This window comes from Lontra canadensis, unplaced genomic scaffold, assembly GCF_010015895.1.
Source record: "Lontra canadensis isolate GAN:19392208 unplaced genomic scaffold, GSC_riverotter_1.0 scaffold4, whole genome shotgun sequence".
NCBI classification, from domain to species: Eukaryota; Metazoa; Chordata; class Mammalia; order Carnivora; family Mustelidae; genus Lontra; species Lontra canadensis.
Genome location: NW_022630998.1, coordinates 15,071,344 through 15,085,231, shown reverse-complemented (window position 1 = coordinate 15,085,231; position 13,888 = coordinate 15,071,344). Strand labels below are relative to the sequence as shown.

The 13,888-nt window shown below is 34.5% G+C and overlaps 1 protein-coding gene across 1 annotated transcript in view; it reads right to left on the bottom strand.

Moving 5' to 3' along the window:
* Positions 1 to 3,250: 3,250 nt before the first annotated feature.
* The window catches only part of ST8SIA4 (ST8 alpha-N-acetyl-neuraminide alpha-2,8-sialyltransferase 4), a 95,185-nt gene continuing 84,547 nt past the window's right edge, over positions 3,251 to 13,888 (bottom strand). The window contains 1 exon segment of the mRNA XM_032845796.1: positions 3,251 to 5,139. Within this exon segment, the coding sequence (XP_032701687.1) occupies positions 4,857 to 5,139 (283 nt within the window). The 3' untranslated portion in view covers positions 3,251 to 4,856.

Here is a 13,888-nt window from a genome sequence, read left to right as displayed (position 1 = left end):
TTCTGATTTTATCCCAAGAATCAACAGGGATTACCCATTGTATATGGATCCTTGAAAGTAAAAGGTAATTATGTAAATACAACTAAGATCTATTGTCATTAAACATTGTTAATGGTTCACTCTTGATCTCTAGCAAATACTCAAAAATTTCAGAACACTAAAAGTGACCTCATGAAAACATATTGGTTTCTGGAGAAAACAGCACAGAGTCTGAAAATGTAGATTTGGCAGTTAGATAAAGTCGTGGAAGAAGACTGAAATATGCAGGTTTTCGGAATCACCTCCTGGAATGTGAACTGCAAACAGTAGTAAGTGGACGTGACAGCAGCTGAAATCACAAGTCAAGGGCTACCACAAGAATGTGTGGTGTGTGAGGAGCCATGGACCTCTCCAACCATGAAACCAGATTGACCCACTGACAGCAGGATAAATTGGATGTAAATGTAACTGGTGTAACACTCCATTCCCTGAACCAGAAACAGAATGTACCGAATTTAACAAAAATTGTTAAAGATTTCCTGATGTTTTTGGGGCTTTCGATATTGTTCGTGTTTCTGTGCATATGCTGTAAAAATAAATGGTTTGCCAGATTGTCACTGGCTAGCAGAGGGGCAGGGAAGACAAAAGCACTAGCTACATTTTGTTTAAAACTCTCCTCTTATCTTATTGTACAAAGTGGAACCGGGGGGCTTGGATATAAGAGATGAGAGAAAATTAGGAAAAAAAAAAGGGAGATTTAATTTATTTTACAATTTTACAAATGATAAAACAATAACACCCAATTGCTATACATAAACAATAGGAAACAGTGTTGAACAGAATGAACTTGACAGAATAAATCTCACCTTTCAATTCCACAAATGATATAAGAAATACTCAGTAGCAATTATCCTGTGCAGCAGTGCTATCTCTGTAAACTCTTTTTTTTTTTCCTGCTATATACATTTGAAACACTTGTGCTTTTGCCTACACAAAGAAACATTTATTAAAAGGTGCTACTTAAATGGGAGACACAGGGCCTGGGAGCCACGGAAAACTGCAATTTAAATACATTGCCAGCTTGAAAACTTTTTTAAATTTTTCTTTTTTTTTTTTTTTTTTTTTTTTTAAGACTTGGCCATATTAGACCCTTATTGAAACTCTAAGTATGAACAATAGAATTCAGTTATAAAGTAGATCCCTCTTAAAGCAGGTTAATAACTGAAGTCTCAAAAGAACTTCTTTATTCTAAAGTAGTCTTATCTCCAGACTGCTTAACAGTACAGCCTCTGAAGATGTTAGCATGACACGAATCTAGTGTGTGTATATTACAGACTCTGTGTGGATAACACAGACACACATATATAACATTGTATATATGCATCACACATGTCTATTTGTACTATATAGATATATCTATAGCACATATATAATAAAATATCTATGTCTAGGTGGGCATTATTTGGATTTTCTGTCATCAAATAAGAATAATAACCCCTCTTTCACTCAATTTTTTAAAACATTGGTATACTGATAAGGTCTAATGGGAAAACTTCCAAACTCGTAGAGGTAACAACTAACTATACATAACTTTTCCTATACCTCTTCCACAATTATAGATACTCCCAACAATAAGCACATGAAAACAACTCTTATGAACCAAATACCACATTGTGTGCAGTAATGACTAACTGGTTCAATTAGAAATAAATTACTTTGTTCACCCTTTTCCTGTGTAGAAGCTTAGTAACTAGTTGGTATGTACACTACCCCCAGCATCACTTAAATAAATTGCTTATGTAAGCATGTATGTAGAAATTTCCATTAGCAGTTGATATACATTTCATATGATATACAATACATAAAGACATTTGAATGCCCAGCACCTTCCTTCAGACAGAAAAACTTCCACAGTAATTTCATCAGTCCTGTGGGCTGAATCACTATATTTGCCCCCAAAATCTGTTACTGATTCTTTTTTTTTTTTTTTTTTTTTTTTTTAATTCCAGCAACTTAATATTGAATATAGAACAGGCTGGGTAATAATGATGAAAATATTTCCATGGCCTATTCATGTCAACAGCACAGTAACAACCACGTTCTCTAAAGGACACGAATATTTCACAATCAGCTGCCTGAGCATTGCCAGGTACAGGGGAAAATTGTAAAAAAGAAACAAAAAATTAAAGCTGTGAACATATGATAGTCTCAAAAGAAAAAAATTCAGATGTTTCAAGTATGTATTTATGATTTGATATTATCATGATCCCTTTTGGCCCCATATTGGTTAAATGGAATTCTTCTTCTTCTTGCTTTTAGCCTTCAGCGATCTCCTTGCCTCATCCCTGTAAGAAGGCCACAGTAGCTTGTGAAGGTGGTGGGGCAGATGGAAAGCTATACAATAGGGAATGGAATGGTCTTGTACAGTTTGTTTTCTTTGAGCACTAAATGCCTTTAATTGAATTCATTCTTGAGTATTGAAAGTTCCCTGAGATGAACAAAAGTAGTCTCAGTCGATACTGAAGCCCTTTTTATATGCTGAACATTTTTAGAACTGGGCAATTTATTTAGAGAACACAAAGTATAGGGCAACAAAGCAATGCGAAGCTAAAAAGGCACTACTCAATGCATCTATGAGATAAACATTAATGCACTAAACAGTGAGTGGCTGGGATGCTTTTGCTGTGGCCTTAAAATTGTTTAAACACATTTGTTGATAATGCAATAAAAATGGCAAGGTTCCTTGCTGCTGCTTTTGAAGACATACTTTGAATGAGTTCTGAGGTGGATTTGACTATCAGAATTTACTTGTAACTTCAAATCTTTTATTGAATTCAAATTAAAGCCTACTCAAAAAGCTTACCCACAAGTAGTAAAAATTAAGGTTCTATAAATCATCTACTTTGGATTTGTTACATGGATCAGACTTTTCATCTTTACATTCAGAATTTGTGCCTAATTCTTTTAAGATTTCCAATAGATAAGAGGTTAATGACAAAAGTGCATCATGTTCTGTCCATTTTTAGCTCTGCATCTCCTCTGTGCATTCTATTTTGTTTTCTTAGAGACACATGAATTCTAAAAAATAGTATTCTGAAACCCAAGATTCTCATATTTTTAAAAATTATACCACATATTATTAATATATTAAGAACTGTCCTACTGTGAACATCCTTTTCTATGAGAACATGTATGTGTGTGTGTGTATATATATCTATATATTTATATATATATAAATATATAGATATATATAAAATCTCCATGCTATTTCTTTTTTTTTTTTCAGACTGTCTTTCCTAAGAAACAAAACATACATATTCCCCATGCTATTTCTTCTTTCCTCAGACTGCTTTCCGTAAGAAACAGTAAGTCACGTAAGTGTTTCAGGCTAACAGTAGAAGTGGGACCGTAGTACTCCTGCTTTCTAAACAATTTGCCATTAGGATTACCTACCAGTATAGTATAAGTTAACCGAAAACTGGCCTATTGGTCAATTCTATCACATGTTAAAACTTTTTGAATCACTTTCTTAATAATCTCATGTGCTTCTTTGAAAACACATTAACGTGATAATGTGAATAAATTTAACCACAGGAAAATATTGGCCAATTTAATTCACTTGAAGTGCAAATACTGACACACAGATTCATTATTAAACCTCTGAAAATTAATCATCTGTTATGAAGACAACATTCTACTAATCATGTTGTTTCTGCACTAAGAAAATTTAACAGTGATGTAAAGAGAATGCCAATCTTTCCATTTGAAGAATAAGGGGAATATCAAAGAACTGGAAGTCTCATTTCAGCCCTATCAGTCTATTACTTATTCTAAAGGGCAAAATGCTTCCACAAAATTATTACAAAATGTAAAAGCTATGGAAATCTTCCTTCAAATAAAGATAAAGTTTGAGTTTGAAAGCTTTAATATCTCTAAAGACAACTTCCATATTAGTAGCATAATAATATATTAATACATTATTTTCATGAAAGGAGAATGGTTTGTTGTGTAGAAACATCAGCACAATCTTTGGTACCAAAAGTGCTTGTTTTCTTTCTGCTAATTTTACCATCTCAGGTAACATAGAACATCTTTCCTTTAGAATGGCTCAAGATGACTGAGTGGTACAGTTTAGCTGGTACCTTCTACACCCCTGGAAAAAAATCTGGAGGTCTAGAGTTGTGCAAAATAAAACTCTTTTACAAAGTCGTCATGTGATTGCTCTTTAAAAATAGAAGAACTTTAAAAATGATTCCTTGAAGGTTATTTATCTCATTCATATTTATCTCAGAAAAGATTTCTAAACACCCTATACCCAAACCAAAAGAGACTCCAGAAGACAAAAACAAAAAACAAAAACAAAAACATAAAGTTCATGATCAGACTCAGAGTCCTGACTGAAGGCATTTACTTGAGTTGTTTCATCTTACGGATTTCACTGCTCAAACTATTTCCATCTCGATTTCTGCTGACAAGGATGGTTTAATCCCCAGGGCTGAGTTGTGTTCCTGGGCGACTCTTTTAATGTGCTTGGCGTTGCCATGGCAGCCCAACAGTGATGAACACATTTGCCTCATTAACTAATGACAAGTGCATTGTTGGATCTTGTAAACACTACTGATTATACATTCAAACTGTGTTCTTAGTGGAAGTGGCACTTACTAGGACCCTTGAAGTCAACGTATGTGTTTTTTTAGAGCACTTTGCAGGTATTTCATCAGCTGGTAGCAGATTTCTCATAAATGTCCTCTATCACCTTGCATCTAGATACTTGGTGGATGCTGACACTCAGTCTTGTTTTGGATCCCATTTTCAAATCTTAGGAAGCATCTTCGGAAAAGAAGTGCGTATTCAGTTTGTATGTTTTCAAATGTGCTTTATTGCTTTATACACTTTCCTGTTGTTAGTTTCAGAGCTCCTCTATTATGCAGCACATTCAATGTTTTGAATTCTAATGGCATTCTGTGAGGACTGGCGTTGGAAAAGTACCTATATTTTAAGTCATCGTAGTAATGATATTTGACGGCTTTTCCATTCAAATCCTTAGGGAATGGCCAGAATCCATACAGGTGAATTTCATCACAGAATCTTGTGGCAAGTGTATACATGAGGAGACCTGTGCTGGGTCTTTTGATGGGAACTTTGTTTGTCAGCCAGTAACTGGAAAAGAAAAAACACACACAGAAAAGAATTTAGAGAAACATACAACATACCCTACGGCAAAGTATATACTATGTGGTATGGAAGTAAAATTAAATTCAAAAAGTATCATTATGAGTAACATTTGAAAGACTGCTACAGAAATAACATATTTCTCAAGCACTTAGAAAATTTAATATATGTATTTTATTTTTCCTTATTCTTTATTTCCTTGCTTATTTCTGAGGTCATATAAAGTGTGTCTAGAAAGTGTATAAATATTACTGTGGAATATCATATTCAAAATGAATTCAGAGCAAACATTTGTAATAATACACAGAACAGAATCTTCTCAGTGTTAAATATCACTGTGAAGGACACAGTAATTGGGAAGAGATTAGGTAATTCTCCTAGAAAAAGAGAATTTGAAACTTTGCCCATAAGTTTTTCAAAATCTCTGATATTTCAATTAAAAATCCAAACAAATACTTCACTTGCTTTATACTGACTTATTTAATTTCAATTGTCCAAATCCCATTTTACAAAATTAAAAATACTGCCTTAACCCACAGAAAAACAGCATAAAACAAATAACATATAAACAAACAATTCACCACTTAGTTTAACATTTTGTTACATAGGTAAAAGAAATTTAATAAGTATTTTATACTATTCATTTTCAAAGGCAATAAAATACTCCAAAATGTTCAAATCCATCACTGTTGCCAAACTTTGTTCACCTGAAAAGCATGCAAATTCACAAGTTAATCATCACCCCAGGCGAGGAAGGGGGTTTCCAATACTTCATGGCATACTCATTACCTTATGTGGAAAAAGCTAAAAGAGGAAGGGTGTAGATTTTCTTTAACTTTCAAAGTTGCCCAATTACAAATAGAATAAAGCTAATATGTATTTTTTAAAAATTTTTGTTTGAACTCTTGTCTCTTACCTGGGGATATATATATACCCTGCCTGCCATTCAAACGTAAGGTGGAAGATTCTACTAGATTCTAGTCATTGCTGTATTTACATATTTGCCTTAGATTTTATATAATATTCTTTGTCTTTTTTTAAAAATAATTTATGAAGCTTTACGGGGACACCAAATACACCTGGTCTACTGAAAGCTGACTAACAAATTCTGGACTTTGAAACATTCCTACATCCAAATAGGGAAAATACACTTATGAACTATCACTCCTCTCCCCCGCCCCCACCTCTTTTGAACCGGGATTGAGCTTTCACATTTTTTTTTAAAGATTTTCTTTATTTATTTGACAGAGAGAGAGATCACAAGTAGGCAGAGGCAGGCAGAGAGCGGGGCGGGGGGGGGGGAGCAGGCTCCCCGCTGAGCAGAGAGCCCAATGTGGGGCTCAATCCCAGAACCCTGAGATCATGACCTGAGCTGAAGGCAGAGGCTTAACCCACTGAGCCAACCAGGTGCCCCGACCTTTCACATTTTTTAATTTTCTAGCTGGGTGAAGGCCACGTGCTGAATGTTTTGAGCAATATGAAAGGCACGGTAGATCTTTTGTTACCAAAAGTGTTTTAAGGAAGCCTATTTTCAGGAGAGGAGATTTATAAGGAGTTTTCATAGATTATTATTTAAGAATTTTTCCACAGCTAATGAACAAAAACCATCACACTTACATTGTTAGCATCATGAAGAAACCACAGATACTGGTTCTGTGCAAGGAGCTTACACTACAGTTTGAAGGTTTTGAAGAGACTGTGATATAGCCGAGAGCCCTCTCAGCTTTGAGAAAGCAGATGTTCTAACACAAAATGATGATCATTGGAAAATTTTGTGAATGTGATCTGAATGTGATTACAAATGTCAGTTGATAAAGTTGGTTAGTGTTTAAAAAAAATGCACATATTTATAAATTTCTAAAGAGGCTGAAGCAAATTCAAACTCAAAAAATGATTATTTCTATTGGGGAATGTCAATGATTGGGAATAGTCCAGCAATACAAAGGTCATGCTAAATTATCTTATTTCTAAAGTGAGGGGAAAGAAAAAATCATCAGGCAATAATATACTGCATATTATTTGTAAGGGACTCCAAGGTCACATTACATGTGACTTCAAGAACACATTATAAATACACGCTTTCCATTTTCTGGAGAAATTTTCTGGATAGCCACTCAAATATGAATAATCATAGACAAAATACCGAAGGAACTTTTATATGTAATACAAAAAGCAGCAGTTACAATATTAGAAAAAAATGCCAAAGGCATTTTGTTTTAAATGTTTTAAAATAGTGTCAGAGATATACAGTCACTCAACATTTTTTGATCTGGGACACCACCTGTGACACCACAAGCAGAAAATCTTCTTACCCTCAAGTACCTGACATCTAAAAGCAGAGCAGGCCATGAGCTGAATGGAGACGTCAGCACATCCAGAAGAAAGCAAGAGAAAAATGTGATTCTTGGGACAATTCTCAAGTATGTGATGCGATTTCAGAGAAGATTTTATAGAGGAAATAAATTTGTGGCTTTGGGAATAGGGAAGATATACCCACGATATTAATTAATTGATTTTAATAAATACAGTGTTTTGAAAACTAAACTCAAATCGCAAAGCCTCCTATTTGAAAATAATGGGTACAGAGGCTTTAGAGACGTGTTATTTTAATCTATGCAGTTCAGAGACTGGTGCGAAAAAACGTTGCTTTAGAACTCCTAACAACTCTCTGATGTTTGACTTGTAACAATTTGAATAATCTCAAAGAAATAATAAACTACCCATTTTCAGGACATTTTCGGAGAAAAAGCACACAATAAATGCCATTTATCAAATAGCTCTTAATAAATGGTATCAACATGTAACAGATAAATTGAAACAAAACTTGAAAGCAGGTTGAGAACTAAGGTCACAGCTAATGACATTCTGTGAAGTTAAAAAGAAACAAGAACTGATCCGAATATAGTCAGTAAGAATTTCTTATGTGCTCATTATAAATCTAATGTTGGGCTTGAAATTGTATAGGCTAACATAAATTACTGATATTCAGTAGTTGCCCGGGAACACGTTCCATATGTGAAAAGGACAAAAATGGATATTCTTTTTAAATTCTATTAGCACAATCAGTTAGAGAATATCTGCCAACTTGACAAGCCAAAATCCAGAGAACAATTTTAAAATCCGTATCTGGAAGTATCTAGTTATGTACAAGCTGACATTTAAAAACCACAAATTTCTTGTGAAGAGTTAATCAAAAATAGAATGCTAACTTAAGTTTTTAACCTTAATTAGGAAAAAAAAAAAGAACTGAAAATAATGCATATATAAAATAATGAACTATTTATATTCTAATTCAGTATAAGCTCTTCTAAATTTTATCTCAAATTCATTTCCGTTGTAGCTTAAAATTGGCAATGTTTTCAATTCAGCAAATAATCTAGTTTCCATGTATGTATTTCTTTTTATAGATTTATTTTTTTTTTTCATAAAAAAATCAATGTGGGCTCCCTGTAGAAAATTTGAAGAAAAAAGAAATGAACGAGGAAGAAAAATATTCCTTATAATCCAACTACACAGTGATAATTACTGTTATAATGTGCTGCATCCCCTTGTTTCCCTGGCTGTTTTGGATCTTAATATATATTATGATCATTCATACACAGAATGTTTTTCACCAGTGAGGCTAAGTTTTATTTCAGATACTATTAATTCTCTCCCTCCCCTTCTTTCTGCTACAGTGTTGGAATACTCTTGTTTTGTAGGGCGAAACAAACTCACCCTGGATTTTAAGTGTAAATTGAACATTTCTAACTTTTTTTTTTTTTTTTAAAGATGTTATTCATTTATTTGGCAGACGGAGACCATAAGTAGGCAGAGAAGCAGGCAGAGAGAGGAAGGGAAGCAGGCTCCCCGCTGAGCAGAGAGCCCGATGTGGGGCTCAATCCCAGGCCTCTGGGATCATGACCTGAGCCTAAGGCAGAGGCTTTAACCCACTGAGCCACCCAGGCGCCCCGACTTTTCTAACTTTTTATAGATGCAATAGCCTCCATTGGCCTCACTACTTCCCAGCGCGGAAACTCTGTTCTTGCCAAGCAAGGCGTCTTACCTCCCTTTCCCTCGACATATCCATCCCATTTCTTATTTCAAACTAACTCAATATTTGCCATGTTTGCCTACCAAATCCGTGTCACAAGATGTGAGTGTGACTCTATGATATAATACTTGAGTCTTTGGGAAAACTACTTCACTTCCTTGGACCTCAGTTACTAATATTTAACCTCTAAGGTTGTTATGATAATGCAAAAGAGACAGTAAGTGTGAAGGTCATTGCACACGCTAGACACACAGTAAGTAATATTAACTGAATTTTAGCATATCCCATAACCCATTTCTCAGTCCCACTCACACATCCCACTTCTCTCGGGGTGCTTTGTATAACTACATATTGCCTGGAGAATTGTGGTCATGTCATTTAACCTCAATGGGCATGTTTCCTTAGTTGAGAAACAAAAACACCTGATTGTATGGCCTTGGGGTTTCCTCTATCTGTAAGATTCTGTGGCTGTTTCAAATCATCCTTTCTCCATGAAACTGCACACTGCCAGAAACTGGGTGAAACGCTCTTGATTCTTCTCTGCTACCTTCTCCTCATTCTGTTCTCTTCAACTTTTTTCAGGTTTTAATATACTGAAAGCAAAGAAAGTACTTAATATAGTAGTTTTGATATTAAACACCACACTAGATTAGATTTTATCTCATAATAAAATTAGGTAATGGGGGCATCTGGGTGGCTCAGTGGGTTAAAGCCTCTGCCTTCCGCTCAGGTCATGATCCCAGGGTCCTGGGATGGAGCCTCTGCTTGATAGGGAGGCTGCTTCCCTCTCTCTCTCTGCCTACTTGTGATCTCTGTCTGTCAAATAAATAAGTAAAATCTTTAAAAAATATATAAAATTAGGTAATAATCACCCAAGAAGCCAAAACATATTATTTCAAGCAACCAACATTTTCAAAATAAAAGAAAAAAAACTTACTTTCAACAGCATTCAGCATTTGATATACTTATGACAGTTCACACTCAACATTTTGGCAAACAAGGAACATTAATTTGCATTTATATTTAAACAAAGGAGTCTACAAATTTAGAAGTAGTATTTTTTTCCTCTAAAAATCAAACATGAAAACTTTTAGAAGAATATAAAATATAATATAAAATATTCTAGAACATGGAATCCCTCTGTGCCAGTTTTAGTATTATATTATATGCAAAGTTTCTATTTATGAACCCAGCAATTCCTTTCTCTGGAATGTGATATGAAGTACAGAGCATGGGGTGCCTGTGCATACTGTTTCTTCTCTCCTATTTACCTTCCCACAACTGAGCTTTGTGCTTGTCCTGCAGGAAGATTTTGTTAAGGATAAATAATATGGTTTCTGGGTCTGAAATATATATAGTAGTTTGAGATCTATAGAAGTTTGAGTTACTATAAAAGAATTAGCTTTCTATAATTCATCTTTGCTGAATATGGGTTCATCTCCCCAATTCTATACTCCATGCTGCAAAACAAATTTTTAAATAATACCTGAATATTATACACAAGTTTTCATATTTGTTAATATGTTGGCTCATTCTTAGAAAAAGGACATGGCATAGGCTGTATAATACAAAACTTAAGGCAGTCATCTCTGGGCATATTGAAATGGAGTATCTCTGCTGTTTCATTTTCAACTGTTCACACAGTCCTTCCCTTGTATCCCCAGTCTGAGGTATGCTCCATCTCATGAATTTACTTTTTAAAGTGGAGAAAACTTAATTTTGTTTTAAAACTCTTTTAGTAATTAATGATGTACTATGTATGTTGGCTAACTGAATTTAAATAAAAAAATATAGATGAATGAAAATCTCTAAAGACAACAATTAAATGTGCTTATATGGGAAAAAAATTAAAAATAAATAGAACTGTTTTATTACCTCTTACTAAGATTATGATACCTCTTACTAAGATTATGAAATAGATTTGTCTTTCTGTAACAGTAGGGCTGGTGATGATTTAAAAACAAACAAACAAAAACTTCCAGCACTGTACTCACAGAGAATAACAGTCCACCATGAATTAACTCTTATAGTATCCCATTAAAGGAAAAAAGTGATGGATCTTAGATCTCCCTTTCATATGAGGAAACAAGGGGATGAGAAAGGCAGATTTCACGCTTTTTGGCAAGCTAGGAGTGAATCCAGGAAGAAACACTTATACAAGGTATAAAAACTCATAATAAACTCATACAAGGTAGCAACGGTAATACTAATTTATTGAGTGTTTATAAAGGACTAGAGAGCGTGTCAAGAGCTCTAACTATGCTGTTTATTTCATTTAACCCTCATCACAAACCTGTGAATGGATGGATGCTAGTTCTCAGATGAGGACACTGAGTCTTGGCAGGTTAAACAGCCAGTTTAAGGTCATGGAGATTGCCGGCGACAGGACCAGATTTTAAGCCCACACCTAGCTGGCTATGATGACTTCAATTTTAACTAAAAAGGAACAGGATTGTTTAGCTTCTCAAGAGAATTCAGCTTGGAATAGTAATTCCCTTGGTACATTTTCAACATAGGGTTCATATGGGGAAAAAAAAAGTTCTGTATGGTGTTTTGATGATTGACAGTCTGTGTGTTTTACACATGGAACTTTTCTGGCTTTTTTTTTGTTTCTTTCAAAGGTAAATAAGAGCTGACCCACTTTCCCCATGAACACTCTCAAAAGTACTCCAAGTCAGATGATTTTGTAGTTTCAATATATAACTTACTTAACCACATTGCAAATGTCAAAGGCAGTGACACTGTATCAAAGGGTGGGGATTTCCATGCAGATATGACTAAGTTTCTTAAAGTATTTGGAAGTGTTATTAAAATGAAAGCAGGAATTTGTGACCTCGAGGGGTCAATTTGTCAGTATTTTTCCTAGGTATCCTTTGCATGTAGAGCTCTATATGGTTATACTGACCTTCAAAACCTGATTCATCAGAGTCGTAGAGTTCTCATGGCATGGAGAAGGGAACAGGAATACTAAGTTAGGCCCCTAAATCTCTATACTACAGGAGTCAGACTCTGACCTTAACTCTGAATTTCAGCCTTCTTTTTGTCTAGCCAGATACATAGCTTGGTGGAGCATTGACAGCATTATAAAACTCAAGATCTATCTACACTATGTTGGTTTTGCCAAGTGTCTTGCATTTTATTAGTGAAAATATAACTCTGGTTATTCATATTCACAGTTTTAAAGTATTTTTATATGCTCCTCATAAAATCCCACATAGAGGCTGTAGTATATATCATAATTTCTGCTTTACAGTAGATCTAGTCAAAAGTTCAAGAGGTAAATGCTTTGTCTGAGTTGGCTCAGCCAATGTGCTGTCCACTGGTGTGCTGGTAACTGTTTAACAACAGACATTAACTAGTAGGACAGAAGGAATTGCTGATTTGTAGCCTTTGCAAACTTCTGTAATGTAAATACTCCCATCAGGCCCGAGTTCAAGCTATGGACCGGACATAGGTGAACAGTGAAGAGGGACGAGATGGTACCATCCACTCTTGGCAGCCAGCACCAGCTCTCTCCAGTAAATCACCAGCTGTAGAACACACAGAAAATATTCTTCCTGACCTGTAGCCCCATAAGGTTTGCACAAGAAAATTCAACATTAAAGAAACTTGCCTTAGAAAAATTTCCAGGTAATTATTTATATACACCTCATTTGTAAAAAGAGAAGATGGGGTATAATTTGCTTCTTATAATAGAGAAGTTTAACATTATCATACAATGAAAACAGAAAGAGATGAATGAGTCTTTTATTTTTATCTCTCAAATAAGATATTTAAGCACAGTGTTGGATACACAGCAGATAGTTAATGAGTGCATATTTAATTTATTCCTGCTACAGTTTTAGAGATTTTTAGTGTTAATAAAAGGGAATATACTCATGGGTTGGCATTCTCTGAGTGGCAGTATTTAATAGGATAAGCACTGGAAAAGCTGGAGTTTTGACTTTGCTTTGCCTTAAACTAAATATATGATCTTGGGCAAACCACTTAAACTTATTCAGCTTTAGTTTACTCAATGATAAAATGAGATTTTTAGTAAGGCTCCTACTACATCTAAAACTCTCATTTTTAAAAGGTCACAAGTAATCTGAATTCAGATTGAGAGACATGAGAGTTCCTCCATTTGCAGCTGGAGTCTTATGTTTTGCTTGTAGTAATTAACTACCCCCACTTTTATAATGTATGATCTGACATCACATGCAGCATATCCCTTCAGTAATGTTATAGAGCTGTTGGATAAAATCATCCCTGCCAAAATTTTAACATCATATCCAATTTCCTATAATACTTGTATCTAGAGGTCAGAAAATTTTCTCTACTTACAAATTCATAATAAATTGAATTTATTTATTTGACTATTTAAAAATTATAAAATTATCCATCATAATTTCAAAGATAAAACTAGTGGAAGAGAATAAAGTAAAAGAAAATGGGATCTTGCTCAGATGAGAGAAAAATTAAAACAGAGGGGATTCTTTAAAGGACTTTATTTGCCATGAAATAAATCCAAATGGAATTTAAATGGATCATTCCAAAAATGTATTACATGTTGGTTAGATTTTGGTGAAAGGAAATTGAAAAAATTATTATAGATGAATTCTATATTGTATCTATTGAAGATGGGGTGCCTGGCTGGCTCAGTTGGCAAAGCATGCAACTTTTTTTTTTTTAAGATTTTATTTATTTATTTGACAGACAGAGATC